Source organism: Podarcis cretensis, assembly GCF_951804945.1.
Source record: "Podarcis cretensis genome assembly, chromosome: 2".
Taxonomy (NCBI): domain Eukaryota; kingdom Metazoa; phylum Chordata; class Lepidosauria; order Squamata; family Lacertidae; genus Podarcis; species Podarcis cretensis.
Genome location: NC_137171.1, coordinates 63,831,446 through 63,850,150, shown reverse-complemented (window position 1 = coordinate 63,850,150; position 18,705 = coordinate 63,831,446). Strand labels below are relative to the sequence as shown.

The 18,705-nt window shown below is 44.0% G+C and overlaps 1 protein-coding gene across 2 annotated transcripts; it reads right to left on the bottom strand.

The window, feature by feature from the left end:
- Positions 1-90: 90 nt before the first annotated feature.
- On the bottom strand, positions 91-18,416 carry MYOZ3 (myozenin 3). 2 transcript variants are annotated; one of them, XM_079968329.1, is made up of 8 exons: positions 18,225-18,416; positions 15,773-15,916; positions 14,085-14,177; positions 13,004-13,161; positions 10,357-10,428; positions 9,325-9,472; positions 7,904-8,084; positions 91-2,810 (listed from the first exon to the last, which is right to left on the bottom strand). In XM_079968329.1, exons 2-8 carry the CDS (start codon positions 15,813-15,815, stop codon positions 2,642-2,644), a joined length of 864 nt encoding a protein of 287 aa, XP_079824455.1. In that variant the 5' UTR covers positions 15,816-15,916; positions 18,225-18,416; the 3' UTR covers positions 91-2,641. The 2 variants fall into 2 exon arrangements, with proteins under 2 accessions (XP_079824455.1, XP_079824456.1); XM_079968330.1 differs by lacking the exon at positions 15,773-15,916.
- Positions 18,417-18,705: the final 289 nt, after the last annotated feature.

The window sequence follows — 18,705 nt, the reverse complement described above, 5'->3', positions numbered from 1 at the left end:
GCAATTTGAATGCTTTAACAAATTCTAAAATGGCATCAGAGATGAATCTCAAATATTGAAGTGTTTTACCAAATAACCAAGCAACAAGCATTTTAAAATATAGTTCATTTTATTTTCCCACATATTTCCAAATGTAAACATCACTTCCAGTTCATAAATTTAGAACTATTCCTTCACTGACAAGGATTTTGTAACAAATAATAGTCTGATATTTATACCTATTAAATTGCCTATATGCTGTGTTATGGGAGCTGGAATGGAAAGTCTACTCTCGATGTTCGGAATAGCTGTTGAAGTGCCCCCTTTGGTAGGAATTCGCTTTTAAGTTCCGTTTTAAAGAGTCCTTCTGACAGCTAATTTTCTTAATATTACATTTATTTTACATGTTGTAGCCCCTCAATCACTAACAACAATCTAAGAAAAACTGCCTAGTTTAATAGCCACATAAATACCAATAATTTAAAATAGCCATAAAAATTACACAGGAGTTCCACAAAGCTGAATAAACAAAATAATAATAATAATAATAATAATAATAATAATAATAATAGCAGCAGCAGCAGCTATAAACTAATGAAAGTTGATATTTAAATGAAAACTCTCCTATTACTGCTGGTATGTTCTCATCTATTCCAAGATCTGGAATATGTAGGTCTGCTTTATAAAATGCCTGTAACAATACAGGCAGAGTAGAAAACCCAGGGCAGTGTGATCAGACCAGTGGCGCCCACTCACGGTCCATTTTGGGAACTGTATTAGTAACAAACAGGTCAGTTAAGTGGCAATCCTTTTTCCTGTTTTAATTTCAGTCCCTTTTTCCTGTTTTATTTCCAGTTTGTGGGTAGGGAGAACTTAAGTTGCAATCCTAGAATGCTGTTTACATGCAATTTCCATTGAAATGGCAAGCATTAATTTACCGCCCTGCTTTCCCCCCTCCTTGAGTCCATTTCCCACTAATTTCTCTAATCCTTAAGTTCAAATTTAAATATTTTATATTAATGGGCTTCTTAGACTTCACATATCCTGCTACATATTTAATGAGGCTAGATAGCGAGAACAAAACTTTGTGTTGCTTTCCGCAAGAGCTAATGGGAAGAGCTCCTCCCATCAGATGGCAGAGTTGGCTCTCTCAGCACTAGTTCATTAGCACCATGGTGATGTTGTATTTAGGTTCCATAGCAAACTGCTACTGTGTCCCTGCAACCTAATTTGTCTTGGGCCTTAAAGATATGACTCATCCCCCCCTGTTCTCAAGTTAGATGTTGGGTCTTGTCTCGAATGCAAAAAACTATCTGCAAATAGCTTCTAGGACAAGCAAAAAATGAAGTTAGAAGACAGCTTTCAAATCTTTATTGCTATTACCTATATATTAATGTGATTTTTATTGTTACAGCATCTTACTTTGATGGCACCCCATAGAAAATTTTGGGGTGGTATTTGACACAAACTTGGCATTCAGACTTGTTTTTCTCTTTAGACCAAAGGAAATATAACTCATCTGAACTTGAATGTAGCTTCATGCTTCTCAGAAGGAAATATGTTCACTTTCCTGAACAAACTAGGTTCCTTTTGAGAGTTAAGCAGCAACCTGACATCTTGGCTTTTGCAGTTCTGGGCTTGGTAGAAGGCCTCACTTCACTGTAGGATCCTTTCAAAAACATAAGAAATCCCAATATGAAGTGGGTTGCAGGCCGTGCTTGTACAGTTAAATTGTACAGTAAAAGCCCTAGGCAGGAGCTTGTGAAGAACGCATGTAATAGTAACAAGCATAACCTACTATTCCAACTTTGCCTTGTGTGTGAGTACGGTATCTATCCTATGCTAGAGAGATTCCCTTTTAGCAGGTATATACAGTCATGGGAAAAACAAAGTCCACCCCCTTTGAATTAGGGGTTTTTACATATCAGGACATAATAGCAATCATTTGTCCCTTAACTGGTCTTAAAATTAGGTAAATGCAACCTCAGATGCACAACAACACATGACATATCGTGCCATCATTTATTTAACAGAAATGAAGTCAAGATGGAGAAATCATGTGTGAAAAGCTAAGTCTACCCTTACTGTTTCCATAAGAATTAAGAAGCTAAGTAGCAGACAGGGGCTGCTAATCAAATGTCATTGCTTAATTGATGATCAGCATGTGTGCCCACCTCTATAAAAGGTGAATTTTTAGCAGTTTGCTGGTCTGGAGCATTCAGGTGTGTTTTAACACAATGTCAAGGAGGAAAGAGCGATCCTCAATGAACTGAAGCAATGTTGTAAAGAAGAATGGGCCAAAATTCCTCCACAATGATGTGAGAGAGATAAAGTCCTACAGAAAACAATTGCTTTGTGTTATTGCTGCTAAAGATGCTTCTACGAGCTACTGAATCACAAGGTGTACTTCATTTTTTACACATGGCTTTTCCCTTTCGGCTTTATTTCTGTTAAATCATGACATAGTGTAATATGTCATGTGTTGTTGTTCATCTGAGATTGTATTTACCAAATTTTAAGACCTGCTAAGGAACAGATGATTGTTACATCTTCGTGTGTAAAACCATGGAATTCAAAAAGGGTGCTTTCTTTCTTTTCCCCATGATTAGGAGGCTAGCATGCATTGGCTTTGGAAAAAGTCAGGCAGCAGCACTGTAGCAAGTTACAGATCTTCAGATTCTGGCATCGCCTGTATCCAGCCCCGAGGTGCTCTGTTGAAGCTGGGCCTGTTTAACATGAGTTCCAAGCTGCTCATGTCTGTTGGGGCTTCATTCATCTCATACCCAAGGATCACATCATTCAGTAATGGTCCGCCAAATGGGGTTGGAGTCCTGCGGGTACAAAAAGAGAAGGCTGTAGTGTGTAGCACACGTTCAGTCTTAAGTGGGGAAGAGATTACGGTATGTGTTGGTCCTTCGTGGTCATGTATTATTAAATTTATTCTCCACCCTTTGCCAGCAGGTCCCAGGGTGGGTTTACAGCAATTTAAAATTCAGAAATTAAAAATAAGTTAAAGCAAATTACATTCAGAAGAATAGTGTGGGTCCTGACAATCTGTAGTGGTCATGGCGATCGATTATTATTAAAAGTGGGTTGAAAATAAACGTTTCCCATTATCTGCTGCACTAGTCTGCTCTAAGCAGTTTCAGCTACATCGTCGTTGTTGTTAATTGAATTTATATACTGCCCTATACCTGGAGGTCTCAGGGCAGTTCACAGAACAAAATCAAGATATAAAACTACAAAATAAATAATCAAAATAAAGACAACAATCCAATAACCCCCACAAAAAACCACATTTTAAAAGGGCATAGGATATCAATCAAATCAACCAAAGGCCTTGGTTAAAAAGGAACGTTTTTGCCTGGCATCTAAAGGTGTATAGTGAAGGTGCCAGGCGAACTTCCCTGGGGAGAATATTCCACAGATGGGGAGCCACTGCAGAGAAGGCCCGTTCTCGTGTTGCCACCTTCTGGAGGAAGCACACGAAGAAGGGCCTCAGAAAATGATTTTTAATTATGTTTTATGTTTTTACTTGCACCCACAGAGTTCACTGCTGGCATGTTTCAGTCAAGTTTTCCCTTGATGTTCTTCTAGTGCACACACAATTCCTATAAATATTTGAGTTGCCTCACACTTGTGAAATATATGCATGTGTTTATTTTACAATGTGTATTTTTTTCGGAGGGGGGACTGCAGATGGCTTCAGTTCTCTGCTGCTTTGCACAGCTGGTCAGTGTCTGTTTTCAAAATAGTAATAGTGTTGTTACTCTGCAGAACTTTGGTCCTATGGTGAAAATCTAATTGTGCTTGAAAGTAGTTATGTGTGTTCTTGGTGTAGCAAGAAGCATGTTACATGGAATTGTATCTTGAAAGCAGCACCTGGAAGGCAGATGTGCTGGGGGTGTTTTATCTAGAATTTTAAGATGTTAAAGACTATTATTATGCAAACAAAAATGTTGTGTAAAACTCAGAGCCAGTTTATTTATTTTCAGTTGCAACAGGGCAGTAAAAACTGAAAATCTGGGTGTATCTGAGAAAATAAATCAGTGTTGTTGGCACTGAAATGAAAGTAATTTTCAAGTCAAAAGGTTCTAAGTTGGAATGCTAAAGAGAAGCTTAACCAGAAGAAAATATTTTTTCCAGTATATATATTTTTTCAAAGATCCATCTTGGCACCTGGGCTGCCTTTGAAGACAGCCTTGACATAGTACCCTATGCTGCACTGCCCACTACCCTGATCCCAATTGCAGCCTTCACTTCATTTACCTATCAATAGGCAGCCATTTTTATTTCCCATAATACTTCCTGATGTAGCATTCCTCCAGGGCAATGTGGGAAATTAAAATGAGTGCAGGCTGCTCCTGTCAATAGAGAAGCCTGCATACCAAATGCTGATTCTGTGTCCTCTTGGCTCCCTAATGACCATGGTGGGTTTTGTTTTAAACATACAATAAATAATAATTTTCTTTTAAAAAAATTCCTTGCCTTTCAGTCAGGTTATTTGCCTTGAAACATTTGTTTTCTTGAATTGTTTTGTGGCAAGTCATCATCACTGAAACATTCAAATGAAGGCGTGGTAAGCACTGAATTCAATTGGTATACAGTGCTACTAAGGGTTCATTTAAAACATCAGAGAGAGGAAGAAACCAGGCAGCTATGTCTGTTTAGCATATATGAATGTATTTCTGCTACAGGGCCAGAAATAAACAGAAACATGAGCAGTAACCAAAACTAAAAGAGTAAGTCTTTGGAACAGTTCCCTGGTCCAACATATGTTAAAGATATTGAGACACAGGAAGATTCTGTTTTTAAAAAAGACGTTGCAAGACAGTAATGGGAGCAGGGCTGGCCCAGGACATTTTGGTACCTGAGGCAAATCACAGAATGGTGCCTCCCTCCCTGCCAGGGTAGAAGGGGTAAGTGAAGATCTACATCAGGAACTAGAGGAGGAATAAATATCTACATCCAAATCTGCTGTCCCTGTGGATCCTGCCACCCAAAGCAGTCGCCTCACCTTGCCTCCAGGGTGGGCCGGCCCTCATTGGGAGTGACGAAGACTAGTTGGGCATGGTTTCAGCAAGATTTTTTTTTATTTAGATGTGAAGAGGCTATGAATTATGCTTTAGCACATACACTGCAGATGATGAAGTTTTGAAAGTTGCCAATTAGCAGCTGATGAAGGCAAAAATACGAGTGGCACCTTGACTGCATTGTGTGGATCTCTAAGATTAAAGTTGGTGACTGTTTTCATTTGCAAAGCTGTGGGTGGAATTGGATGTGGCAGAGGTTTCCTGGTTTATGCCAGGGGCAAGGTCATCGGGGGAGCTGTTGACAAGGTAGCAGCAGCAGTATTTCTGGTGCTGGTAGCCAGGGAAAGGGTCTGAATGGGACAGATTGTGGTCAGGGAAGGAGTGAAGTAGGTCAGCCAAAGATTCGCTGGGTCATAACCTGGGCTTGCAGCTGAGGAGGAGCCCAGTGTCAACTACTCTGTTGTACCAGCTTGGAGCTAGCACAAGAAAAATAAAGACTGGCTACGTCAATCCATTCCTGTCCAACAAATCCTGGGTTAGGAGTTAGGATTGCTTTATAGAATCAGGTTGGCTGCACTGTAAAAACTGGGAAGTCTAACTCGGAAATTATTGCCTTATGAGTTGTGGAAAATTTTCTGCCATGAATGTGATCGGTTTCATTTAATTTCTGTTGCCAGTGTGGCAATCATATTAAGGTGAATGGATTAATACTGTGCTATCAAATCAGAGTATTTCCCCTTGACCTAACTGCATTGCCCTCTTGAATCTTTTCTTATAATATATACCCCCGTAAGTGAAAGACAGCAGTCAGCTAGTGCAGTTTAAAAAGGAAAAGTGCCACTGTTCAAGTACGCATGGAAGCTACACTTTCAGTGCCAGGAGTTAGGGGTGGTTGAGGCATTAAGTATTAATTAATTCATACATGAAATAGCCTTTTAGATAATGATGTACGGATTGAAATTGAGCTCCACAACAGATTTCACACTTCTCCAAATGTCAGAACACAGTTCTCGGCAATTTAAGCATATCAAAATATAGATTTACATATGACTTTGAGAAAAAATATATATTTAGATACCTAATTAAAATAACCTTTTCAGTGCTGTCGTTTTTTAATTTGCAGATTAATGCAGAAAGGAAACAGAACAGAACTCTTGGTTAAAAGCATGTGAGAGTGGCATGGGATGTAAACAGAATCCTCACTTGATTCCTTTTCCTCCAGTTCCAATGACACAGTGATGTAGGAGACTTACAATTTCAAGGTTCTGTTACTAGCAGTTGGGAACAAATTCATAAGCCCAATCATCAGTGAGCCCCAAGTCCTAAAGCATTTTTCATACAGTGGACGCTGGGGTTGCGAAATTGATCCGTGCGGGAGGCATGTTTGCAACCCGCAGTGTTCGCAACCTGCAGCGCTGTGTCTGCGCACGTGCAGGTTGCGACTCGGTGTTTCTGTGCATGCGCAAAGTGCATTTTAGTGCTTTTGTGCATGCGCAAGCGCCAAATCTGGAAGTAAACCGTTCCAGTACTTCCAGGTTTTGGCGCGTCCATAACCTGAAGTGTCTGTAACCCAAGGTATGACTGTACTTACTTTGTATCCCTGCAGAATGGGACTTCTGGAAAAACACTTACAAGAAGACGGATGCAAATACATTAATAGCACCACCCACATGTCCTCCAGCTAAGTCCTAGAAGTGATACCAGACTCCAGAGCAAAGCCCTACCTCAAACCAAGCACTGCCCAGGGCAGGCATGTCCAAAGTCCATTTCAGGGGCCTAATTCGGGCACTGCGGCAGTTTATTTCCTGGGGTAAAATCCTAAAAAAAACCTCAACAACTTCAATTCTAAAAAAAGGTCAACAACTTTGGACAGCCCTCACGGCCCTTCATTTCATCAAATCCAGCCCTCTTTGAAAAAGTTTGGACACCACTGGCCTGGGCCAAGGTGAGGGAATCTAGCCCTCCAGAGGATGCTGGACTACAACTCCTATCATTCCTGACCGTTGGCCATGCTGGCTGGGGCTGACAGGATGTGAAGTTCAGCAACATCTGGAGGGCCACAGGCTCCCCATCCCTAGTTGATGGCGATGGGGGGGTGTCCTGCATTTTTCTGAAAAGTTGCTTTATGATTATATGCTAGATTTTCTGGGGCCATCTTCCAACATTTTCATACCATAAGCCATGATGAACTGAAGGTATTAACTTGTGAGAATTCTCCACAAGGTAATGAATGGCAAAGCAGTGGCACATGCAAGCATGTCTTCTACACAATTGCTGTTACTTTAACAGTCCTATATTAACTACTGCTAGTGAGCCATGGTGCTGGAAGGGTTGTCTGCCTAACAGAAGAACATCTTGAGACGCCAGCAGCGCTGCAGCTAGGGATGCAATTTGAGGCCAAAGCCTGTGGCCCTGCAGCACTCCTAAATGACCACCCAGAGAGTGGCAGCAACAAACAGATCCTGCATCAGCCCCTTGGGTGGAACAGACCTGCCTCCAGTCACCGCAGCATCCTTTCTTTATTTTGTTTTTAATTCTAGTCAGCGGGAGGCAGGAATGTTCATGGCTGCAGGTGCTCGTTTTATTATTTTAAACTTACAAAATATATTATCCCATTTTTTTTCACAATGAAACAGTGCTTATTCCCAAATAAATGGGAGGAATTCAATCTTGTGCTAAGGGAATTGTTCCACCAGGGCAAGCGTTTTGGCTTGACAGACAGAACAATCACCCCTCTATTCCCCCTGCGTACAGTTCTACAGGTTTTTCTGACACACACTCTAATTTCAGGGGTTGTTTGTTGTGGGGCATAATCAGCCATGAATGCTGATTAAACTTTATGCTGAACATCCCAGCTCAAAATTCCACACAGAAATTGAATGAGGCCTTACCTATTGAAGCTCCTGACATCAAAACTATTCACTTTTCTGGGAGGTTCAGGCAAACGGGTCTCATGGTCTACCTGATAGTCCTCGCTGCTAAGGAACTCCCGCCAGGGAGACTGGTAGCCTTTGGGGATGGCTGTCCTGTTGAACTTCTCTGGTGGTACACCAGTTAGAGGTCCAGAATAGCCTGTGGTTCAGAATGACACATTCAATGAAAACATCTTAAGTACGATGGCAGAGAAACCTGAAGTATCTGGTTTCAGAGGTCTTGTTCCTAGCAGAAACTAGAACAGATGATGTGAAAGAGCAGGCTGTTTCCAGATTTCGGAAGCATTCAACAATATGGCCCTCCTGTCCTTAGTAGAGGATCTGCATGGCATCTAGAAGGTCCCATGATCAATCGCAGCATCTCCAAGTAGAGCTAGGAGAAAACTCTGCCTGAAACCGGGGAGAGCTGCTGCCACTCGGTGTATTGAGCTAGTAGTGGGTCAGTAGAAGGCAGCTTCTCCTTGCCTTGGCATGTCCTATCCTGCTTTTTGTAGATGTGCAGTTCACACACACACACACACACACACACACACACGAAGGCAGCACTGGCTCCTTCCCCAATCATTTTGACAAGCAGGGTGGCCGCATCAAAGGCCAGTTGCCATTCTTAGAAGCTCCCTCTTCCTTCCCCTGCCTTTCTGTATTTAACGAAGGACACCAGCTTGTCTCTGATTCAGCTGTCCTCTGCATCAGTCTGCTTAGAGGGAACGGGTATTGAGATGTCTCGTCAGACATCTCAAGGAACGTTGCTGGTGAAGTGAAGTTCCCGAAACTACAACTAACCTGGAACTAAATCTTGACTCCACCTGCGGTCAGGTACAAATGGCAAGGGATGCTAAGGGAGATTAAGAACAAAACAAAACAAAACTATAGCAGTGTCAAGGGCTCAAGGGAATGTTTGAGATAGCACTGGAGTGGGGCTTAACCTGGCAGCAACTAGGATCCTTCCAACGACTGCTGTTACCATTATTTGGACATTTATTGACATTAATGAAATTTAGGAAGCTGCCATGGTCCACCTAGCTCAGTATTGTCCCCACAGTCTCTCCAGGGTTTCATACAGGGATTTTTTCCCAGCCCGTTTTCAAATTCTGGGATTGAACCTGGGACCTCAAAGCAGGTGCTCTACCAGACTTGTAGAAGACATCTGAAGGCAGCCCAGTTTAGGGAAGCTTTTAATATTTGATGCAGTATTGTATTTTAATATTTTGTTGGAAGCCGCCCAGAGTGGCTGGGGAAACCCAGCCAGATGGGTGGGGTATAAATAATAAATTGTTGTTGTTGTTGTTGTTGTTGTCGTCATTAAACTGCCTACTTGCACTCTTGCTTTTGTGCTGAATAAGAGTTCTGGTCCCAGTGGTGCTGTGCCTAGATCATACCTGGAGCGATGGCATTGGGATTCAGGGCTTTGCTCATCCGCAAGACTTTGTTTGTTTTCTTTGGCACTTTGGGAGGTGTCGCCTTTCCTGAGGCTGCTTCGTGAAGTCCAGCCTGGTAGTTCTCCTTCCCTTCGGCATTATGGATAGACTAGCAGACAAAGGGAAACAGGCATAGGCTGCAAGATGTTTTCTGTCACGAGAAAGGTCTCCTCACCATGCTTTCAAGACTGAGGTAGGCATAGAAATTCAGACAGAAGCAGAATAATAAAAGGGGAGTGGAAGAAGGCCAGCCAGGCCCCTGGTTGGATGAGCTTTTTTTAATTCACCATTGAGGAAAATAATTTTGCTTGAAGGAAATAGAACACATCTCGCTGCTTCTGTGAATGGACCGCAGTCCAAAACTGCCTGAATGCTTTCCAGTGCTTCCACCTCCTGCTACCCAAGTGCCATGTATTCTACAATGGGATTGTTAGAAACTAGCATATCCACACTACAGTCTTATATTGGTTTCAGAGTACAGAGCTTCCCCCAAAGACTCTTGGTGGGCTGAGGCTTCTTGTTAGAAAGCCCTATCCTACCCCTCACAGAACTACAATTCTCAGAATTCCTTGGGAAGAGGCAATGATAATTATACCAGTTGGTCTGTAGTGTAGGTTCCCTTTCTCAGAAGAAAGGTACCAACAAATTTCACTTTTCAAGCTGAGCAAGATATTGAAACCTAATCAGCAAGCACTGAGAGCTACGCTTCCATCACATGCTACATAAATGACAGGACATGCAGATCAGGTACATATTTGGGTGCATGCATGAAGACAGTTACACTGCCCCCACTGAAATATTAACTTGGAATAGTCAGTGAGTCTGCTCCCTATCGGGGAAATGGGTGACTATGGGAAAGAAGTCCAAATGACATAGGTTCAGGGTGAATCTGCCTCAGTGTGTCACTTTTTGGCTTCTCCAGGTCTCATGATGGACCCTAAACTCTAGCCTAAGCAAGTGGGATCTTCCCCACGCAGCAGTCATGCACACTACCTGTCCTTCTGACATGCCAACTCCATCGTAATTAGCGTGTGAGCCTCCTCCTCCTTCAGAAGCATTTGAGATCTTGCAAAGAGAGCAAGGAAAAGAATATTAATACATGACATGGGCAAGGGCCATGGAGAAGCCCTAAGGCTGAGAGAATGCAGACACTAGTAGATTAAAGCTAAATATGGCCTCCTGTTAGAATTGGCAGACCTGCAGCTTATTCTGCAGTGGTTCACAATTTTGCCTTTGCATTGTATACCCATTCCCATAGCAAATATGGTGGCCTCAGTTGTGAACCTATTTTAGAAGATTGGGGGGGGGGGGAGAGAAGTGGTTTGTCAAATGCATGCTATATGAGCCAGGTGATTTAACTTAAAAAGACTACTAGAGAATATATGTGTAGGTTAAATGCTGGGATGACTAGATGTGCTCCAGCTACTCACAGACAGAGGTGTTAACAGTTAAATTACTTTAGGAATGAGTTAAAGAAAAGCCGTCAAAGACATTTACTGTCAAAGGTAGTTATTTGGCCTTAATGTAGCCGCTATATAAGAAGAAGATCACAGGCCCACCACACAGGCCCAACTGATCATGCCTGTATAATTAGAAAATGGGGACTTTTTCCAATGTGAATGCATTCAGCTCTAAGTCTCTGATACTGACTTTTGCTGAGCAAAAGAGACTGCAAAGCATGGCACCGACTCCTTGAGCAGGGGTGGATAAGCCCCCGTTCAGGGGCCTGATCTCTTAAACACTCAGTTTGGGCAGTGGCAGCAGCAGCAAAATGAGGGGGGTGAAAGGGAGAGAGGGAAATGCACAATGCTGTTGTGGACACAGCCCTATGATTTAGCAGGAGTGTATATTGTCCCCTCACCATCATTTGGTGAGCAGGCAGGGAGCAATAAAGCCCCCCTCCTCAGTTGATCCACAACTGAGAAAGTGAGGAGGGAACTGTGTATCTGCCTGTCTCTATTATATGTACCGTATGTGCTGTGCATGTGTGCCTGTGAGAGAACGACACGCCAGGACATGTGACCCTTGGAGGATTGACTAAGAGTGACTGTGGCCCTCTGGCCCAAATAAGTTAGGCACCCTTTTCCTGGAAGATTCATGTCACAGCACAACAGCTGGTGCAATAAACTTATAACTGGGTTGCATCCAATGCTGGTCCTACTCAGAGTAAACCCACTGAGGTCAATAGACACGGCTATTTTGGGGTCATTAATTCCAACGGAACTGCTGTGAGCAGCATGCAGTTGCATACAGCCCACTAATTCATTTTATTAGCCCATCGAATAGCATGTGAACAGAGATAATTGTTTAGACCAGGAGGGGTATTGCTGGCCAAGGAGAGGGTCAGAGGTGACTGCCTGCCTGCCTGCCTGCCTGCCTGCCTGCCTGCCTGCCTGCCTGCCAGATGATCTTGTCCATGCATTGAGTGCATGACCACCATGCTAAATCTTGCATGCCTTGTGAAGCTCAAAGGACAGAGGATGACCTGAGAGCAGAAGTGGCTTGACATCTTGTTCTGTCTGTCATCAGTAGGAGCAGACATGTCTTGGCATCTGTTCTCAAGGCACCCTCTAATAGCTCCTAGGTGTTTAGTTGTTAAAACCTTTCGGTTTAGGATAAGGCTTTTTGGAAGATTGCCTTCTCCCACACTGCACATCCACTGAGACTTTGCTTCATGTCGTGTGGCACAACCCAGTTTGCCCCCATCTTACTGACATTTTTGGCACATGTTTTGTTTCCTCTTATCTTTAGTTTGGTTTCTCTCCCCTCCTTTTATGGCTTTATGATCTGGCTGCCAATGCTTAGTCCTTGCTTGTTTTTACACTATTATTGGCTGTTGCTTTTAATCAGCAGTAGACAACCTCTGGTCCATGGGCCTCATTAAGCCTGGCAGGGGTTCCAGTTTGGCCCATGAGACTGTTTTCCCCAAGCTATGCCCAATGTCAAATATAATCTCAGGGTGAGGCTCTGATTGGCAGCCCCTAAAAGCCCCTTGCAAGCACTGACAATCAACTAATGAGTGGTGCCTGCAAAACTTTGTGCCTGGGCCAGAGCAAACCATCAGCTGACTGGCGGTGCTTGCAGAGGCACAGGCCCACCTGATATCGCCACAACATCACATGAAGTGCTTTCCCTGTGTACGGGTGCTTGCAAAGCCCTGTTCCTCTGCCGATGCCGTTTGATTTCAAACTGTGTGGGCAAATGAAAATGCTTCTCACAGCTGATGGCTGCATCCAGCTCCCTGACCTTGCTTTTAACTGATGTTCCATGGACTATCTTGGGAAATGCTAGTGGGGCAGAAAAGTAGTGTGCAGATATTTCAATGAATAAAAACAAACAGGTGGAAAATAGAGGCGAGGATGGCATGGAGGCTGTGGATGAAGATGGAACATAGCTTACCCACTACACTTGATGCCAAGCAACAGGATTTAAGAGGCCTGCCATTCCCCCTACCCATCTCAGCAACCTAACTGGGAAGGATTCGCTTTCTCATTCTTAGGCAGTCAGGGATCCATGGTTGAGAAACAAGAGTCCATTTGGTCAGCACTGCTGCCTCCCTTGCTGCACCTGTTGCTGTGGACCCAAAGGTTGTTCTCACAGAGCTTCCTGCCTCTTCCCTCAGGACGGAAACACAACTCACAATTCTGTAGCCCGAAGGATGCTCCAGCACAAAGTTCTGCACTCTCCTCTGCCTCTTCTGGTACAGCCTGGAGCCCTTGTTGATTGGCAGGGAGAGCTCCTCCATCATCAGATCCTGAGGAATGCTCACCTTCTTTCCTAAATCAAGCTCCACCAGAGCTGAGAAAAACAGGCGTATGTCACATGGAGGCAGCGGAAAGGCTTTGATTTACAAAACACTGGTTGTAAATTAATTAAAGGTGCCCTAATGTAAGGCAGGGAAGTGAGGCAGCTCATGCTGGAGGGGAGAGAGGAGAGGGGGAAGGAGGTATTGGAGAGCAAATCTGCATCTGCCCCATGTGTCCTGCCCTGCCCACTCCCCTCACCTGCCCCCAACAGCTTGTTCCCCTCAAGCGTGATGGAGAGCACTGTCCTATCGCCAGTACTGAAGTGGTCAGCTTCAGTCTATGGAATGGGGGCACCATTTTGTCCTTCACCTCAGAAAGGTTGTTTACTGAGCTATGAGAAGAGCCATCTAGGCTCCACTTAGGCGAGGCTATAGAGGAGGAGGAGTTGGAGTGAGTGAAGGCATCTGCAGCTGAGCTAGTCTCCCAGTGCCAGTGGAAGGACACAAGAACTAAAATCCCCCTTCTGGCAACTGGGCATGCTGACAGGAAGGTGGTATCTTGGTGGTATCCCTACTGTCAAAAAAGCACTTAAATTGTTTGTTCTTTGGGTGGGTGAGAGGTATGAACCGGCCTGGGATCTGCTGGAGCCTTAGCCAGTCTCATTGCCCTTTGCGTGACATTGGGCCTAACCTGGAAACAATCACGGAGCCAGCCTGGAGCTGACGGAGGGATCCAGCCCTATTGTCCTGCTCCTGCTGCTACAGCCACCATGAGCTGCTGGCTATGAACGCAGTGGTGGATCCACCTCTCCTTAAAGCCCCACTGGCAGGGGGCAGGGGCAGTCTGCTTGGGACTGCAGCCTTTGCCTTTGTGAGCTAGAGGCTGTAAACGAAAAGCCCAGTGAAAACAAGCCAATGCACGAATCCTGTGAAGGTCAGCAACCTCTGAAGATGATGGCAGTTGAGGACAGCTTACCTTCTCCATCTGTGAGCTCCCCCATAATGGTCTGGACCCGTGTCCTCGGCTCTCTGCTGTGATCTGAATGAAGGAGGGGGAACATTTTCTTGACTGCAAAGGAAAGCAAGAGTTTATCAGTCTCCATGAAAGCTTCATTAACATTTAGAGGGGGATCCAAAATTTTGGGGTCACACGTTAACGAAGCTATTCACACACATCTCTCGTGTGTGTTGTTGTTTCTACATAGTATTGCCTAACAACTGGCCCTACTTGGGATGCTTGTCTTTGTAAATTTGCTCTTTCTTCTGAATGTGAAAATGCTGGAAATGTTGCCACTGTCCTGGGCATGAAGCCAAATACATTTGTGCAATAATAACAAATGTGCAAGTGGATGAGAGACTAAAACTGGCTTTCTAGGTTATAGAAATGAGCAGTGAGTCATTTGAAGGACAAAACGTTTTAAGACCTTTCTGCCATTCAAAGCTGTTGTGACCGTGGAATGGGCTGCCTTGGAAGTTTTAAAACAGAGTTTGGATGGTCATCTGTCATGGATGCTTTAGCTGTGATTCCTGCATTGGAGGGGGTTAGACTTGATGACCCTTGGGGGTCCCTTCCAACTCTACGATTTTATGATTCTATTTTATTTCACCCGTTTTTAGAAACAGCCCATTCATCCGGCTTGCTCTCTCCAAACTTTGAATTTTAATCCAGTTATGAAGCATTCAAAGCCCTAGAAAGAACTGGACTTTGCTCTTGGAGGTGGGGACCTAGTTGTCTGCAGGGGATTTGCCCCCTTCCTTTCTCTGGTATCCATTGAAGAAGGGCTGTGGCTCAGTGGTAGAGCATCTGCTTTGCATGCAGAAGGTCCCAGGTTCAATCCCTGGCATTTCCAGGCAGGGCTGGCAATGTCCCCTGTCTGAAATCCTGGGGAGCCGGGGCCAGTCAGTGTAGCTACATGGATCAATGACCTGAGTCAGGAGCATAGGAACCTGCCTTCTGCTATCTCTTTTGTGACCCAAACAGATCTTGTCTCTCTAACAGTTTGGGGACAGGTTGGGGTACATTTGTAACAATTTGACTGATAAAATAAGCTCGGTATACAAGGTCGTCTCCTGAAACCTCTCGGTTCCAGAACCAAACTGCAATTAATGGTTATATTCATTTGGTCTGTATCATTATGCAGAATTATTCTCACTTAGGCAAGAAAAGGAGCCTTGTTTTTAATGCCCTTGGGTTGTAAACAAATGACCTTGAGGATAAAAAATAAATAAAAAGCTTGAGCTCAAGCTTTTTGAATTGAGCACATTACAGTGAGCAAAGTTCAGCTTCTCTGAACTACATAGTTCATGTAGGGCTGTGTGTTCCTCCTCCGTGCTGCTAGAGAGACTTCCCTATATCAGCAGCAACTATTTTAAGTTACTGACCTGGGAGGATTGGGAGATGTAACCCTGATCCTTGATCCGTGAAGGATGGAAGCAGGCAGGCAGGCAGGCAGGCATGGATTTCTGACATGATGATCTCATGGGAGTTGGAGGTACTTAGCCCTGAGATTTCAAAGGGCCTAATATTGCTAGGGGTTAAGCTGCGCATGTACACAACCATCAGGTCTCCAACATCATGAGCAACCTTGGTTTTATGAGCAATGGGGTGGCAATCCTAAGCCCTTTTAGCTGGGCATAAGCCCCATAGAATTCAATACAACTTACTATTGGCAAGGTTAGGACTGTGGTGTTTTAAGGCATCATCCATTATACACCCACTTCAGCTGGCATCATTTTGCAAGCATGCCACTGGCATAAACGGATACGCTCTGGAGGGTGGGGGGTGGCATTCCTGTCATTGCAGCATGGCTGAAAAAAATTGCTTGTAGATTATCTCCAAACCTGGCTCTCGGATACTAAGTTTGTGTCATGTATATTCACCAGGCAATGAGTCAGAATTCAGGATGGAAATGCAATTGCCATCATTGCCGGTTGCAGAATCATGCTCTCACTTCCTTATTACTGCTTCCTGAAATCCTTTCACCATTAGCTCTCTTATCCTTCAATCCATTTAGCAGGTCTGAAATGTTAACATGTCTCACACATCTACTATGTATTTTTTAAAAATTTCTCCATCTATTTTCTATGCAGTTGGTCACCTCATACAATACAGTGGTACCTCAGGTTACATACGCTTCAGGTTACAGACTCCGCTAACCCAGAAATAGTACCTCGGGTTAAGAACTTTGCTTCAGGATGAGAACAGAAATCGCACGGCGGCAGCAGGAGGCCCCATTAGCTAAAGTGGTGCTTCAGGTTAAGAACAGTTTCAGGTTATGAACAGACCTCCAGAACAAATTAAGTTCTTAACCTAAGGTACCACTGTATTATAACCATACTTCACCTGATGGAGGCTGAGATCAAGGGGCAGGTTTTTTTGTCTGGATATGGACATAATTGGATGCCATTTTGATCAAGATGGTGGAATTAGCCTTTCAAAACTGCACAGATTTTTTTGGTTTCTTAGAATTATCAAGCAGCACCAGGTATGAGGCGACTAGTCTGATATAAGCAACCTGGACTTGGGGAAGTTGGCAGGATATAAATGTAAGAAAATACACACATATTCCTGCCTTTTCCACTGTCCTTCTCCATTCATCTCCTCCTACTCTTTACCTTTCATGAGCCTTGGAGTCAGCCCAAATAGAAGAGTTGCTTAATTAATCAAGCAACAATTGCAATCCTGAACATGCCTATTCACATAACAAAGTCCTGCTGAATGCTACAGGGCCAGCTCCCTGGTAAGCAACCATAGGATTGCAGCCTACAATGCCAGCAAGGTGTTCAGACTAATTTTGCATTGACCTGCCATCCAGCTATCACTTAGACACACTGGCAATTTCTTCAGTCTTGAACGTGGCCTGCATCTAAAAACGTGATGTGGAATCCATAAACGATGATAGTAGGAAATTGAACTTTGTGGTCACATCCTCCCTTATTTGAGAAATGCACAGACAATGTTGGCTGGGTGAGAGAATTGACTTCCCGCTTGCTAGTTCCAAGCTTTGGCATATATAACATCCCTCTTTCTTGTCCTGTTTTCAGGCCAAGCCTCTGGCTGCAGGCTGGAGCAAGTCACATTATGCCCCGTAATTCAAGAACCAGAATTGTTTGGCAAATTTAAATGGCTTTACCTCCCAATAGGAAGCCTTTTAACCATCCTATGTTACTTACTGCCACAGGACAGTCCAAAGAGAGACACACTGTGACATCTGCAGAGTGCATTAGAAACTGGAAAGCTAATTATCGCTTAGCCAACGGAGCTAATGTTACAGAGGCAAGGGCTATGTATTGCATGGCCTGACGAGATTGCCAGCTTGGACTGGGAGCACATTTCCATGCTTTTGCTCTGTGGGGGCATTCAGCATTCTTCCATTGCAATTTTGTGTTGGACAGGGTCTCCTAGAGCAAATGGTTAGTCCAGATCATAGTCTTTTGATTTCCTGTGCCAGAAGCCATTTTCCTTTATGGACTGAGCAAACACCCATCAACTCATGTTCTGGGGCTAAGTGCTAATATTTGCCCTGTGGACATTAAGCTGGGCTGCCTAGCCGTTGCAAAGAGTGTTTTCTATATGGATACACTGAACAGCCACCAAGTCTCCCTTTCCCCTTCTTCTGCCCTCCTGTCTAAGTGACCTTGCAGTAATGATGCCTCATCTAGCATGCTCCCTAGCATGGGTTATCTGCTACCCACTTTGTGTCCTTGGGGAACAAGCTTTCGCACTTATGGCGCCCCAGTTGTATCAGAGAAACATCACATGGCACTAGAAAACAGATCTAACACCCTTTCATGCAGTAGGGATGTATTTGCCATCATGTACATGCTCTCTGCTGCTTTCCTACATCAACAGCTGCTGGAACATCTCCTGCTTATTAAAGCCCCAAATCTGCATTTTAGAAGGGGGAAGGAGAATGTCCCAAGTTTCAACTCTACAAGGATCTTTCTGTGCAAGATATACTTGTTGCATAGTCCGTTCCTCAATAATATAGATATTATCCAAGTCACTAGAAGACATTGTCCAGATTACCAACATTTTTCCTCTGACGTTTCCTCACAGCAGCCTCTCCCTTCTAGCTAACTACCCCTTGAGTCCAGAGAAAAGATTCCCCCATACCTGCTTGAGCCCTTCCTCAGACCATAAAGCCCTGTGGTGAAGTCTTGAGATGGCAGACACTTCCCAGGTGAGGATTAGAGCCCAGTTTGAGTTTCCTCGACCCCTTTTCTCGCCCAAGAGCGTTCCAGCTGTCCCAGGTCTTGCCCCCTTGTGTCTTTTTCGATCTCCTGCCGCCGAGATGCCAAGACCCTAATCCTCGTTACATCAGACATTTATTTCTGGCTGAGAAAAGGGGCGTGGTCTGAGGAGAGTCTTGGCGAGCTGAGCTGGTGGCAAGTGTTGAAAGCTAGGAGTTGTTTCTTTCTGTTTTCCAATGTATTTCTTATCAATTAAGAAAAAATTGGTGCGGCACGAGCAAGTTTTTATTCTGAAAGTGTGGCACAGAGATAAAAGTCTGAGAACTGCTGATTAAAATACTCCCCCCCCACCTTGTTATTTAGGATGCCTTGAAACATAATGAGCTGTAAGTTGAAAAATACAA

What these genes read in the sequence shown, in the direction of transcription:
- MYOZ3 (XM_079968329.1), bottom strand. Translation starts at nt 15,815, where the DNA reads ATGGATGATGCCTTAAAACACCACAGTCCTAACCTTGCCAATA. An exon ending in GGAGCTCACAGATGGAGAAG is followed by an intron (nt 13,162 to 14,084) that starts GTAAGCTGTCCT and finishes TGTTTTTCTCAG; the next exon opens with CTCTGGTGGAGCTTGATTTA. An exon ending in TCCCAATGCCATCGCTCCAG is followed by an intron (nt 8,085 to 9,324) that starts GTATGATCTAGG and finishes TCTGAACCACAG; the next exon opens with GCTATTCTGGACCTCTAACT.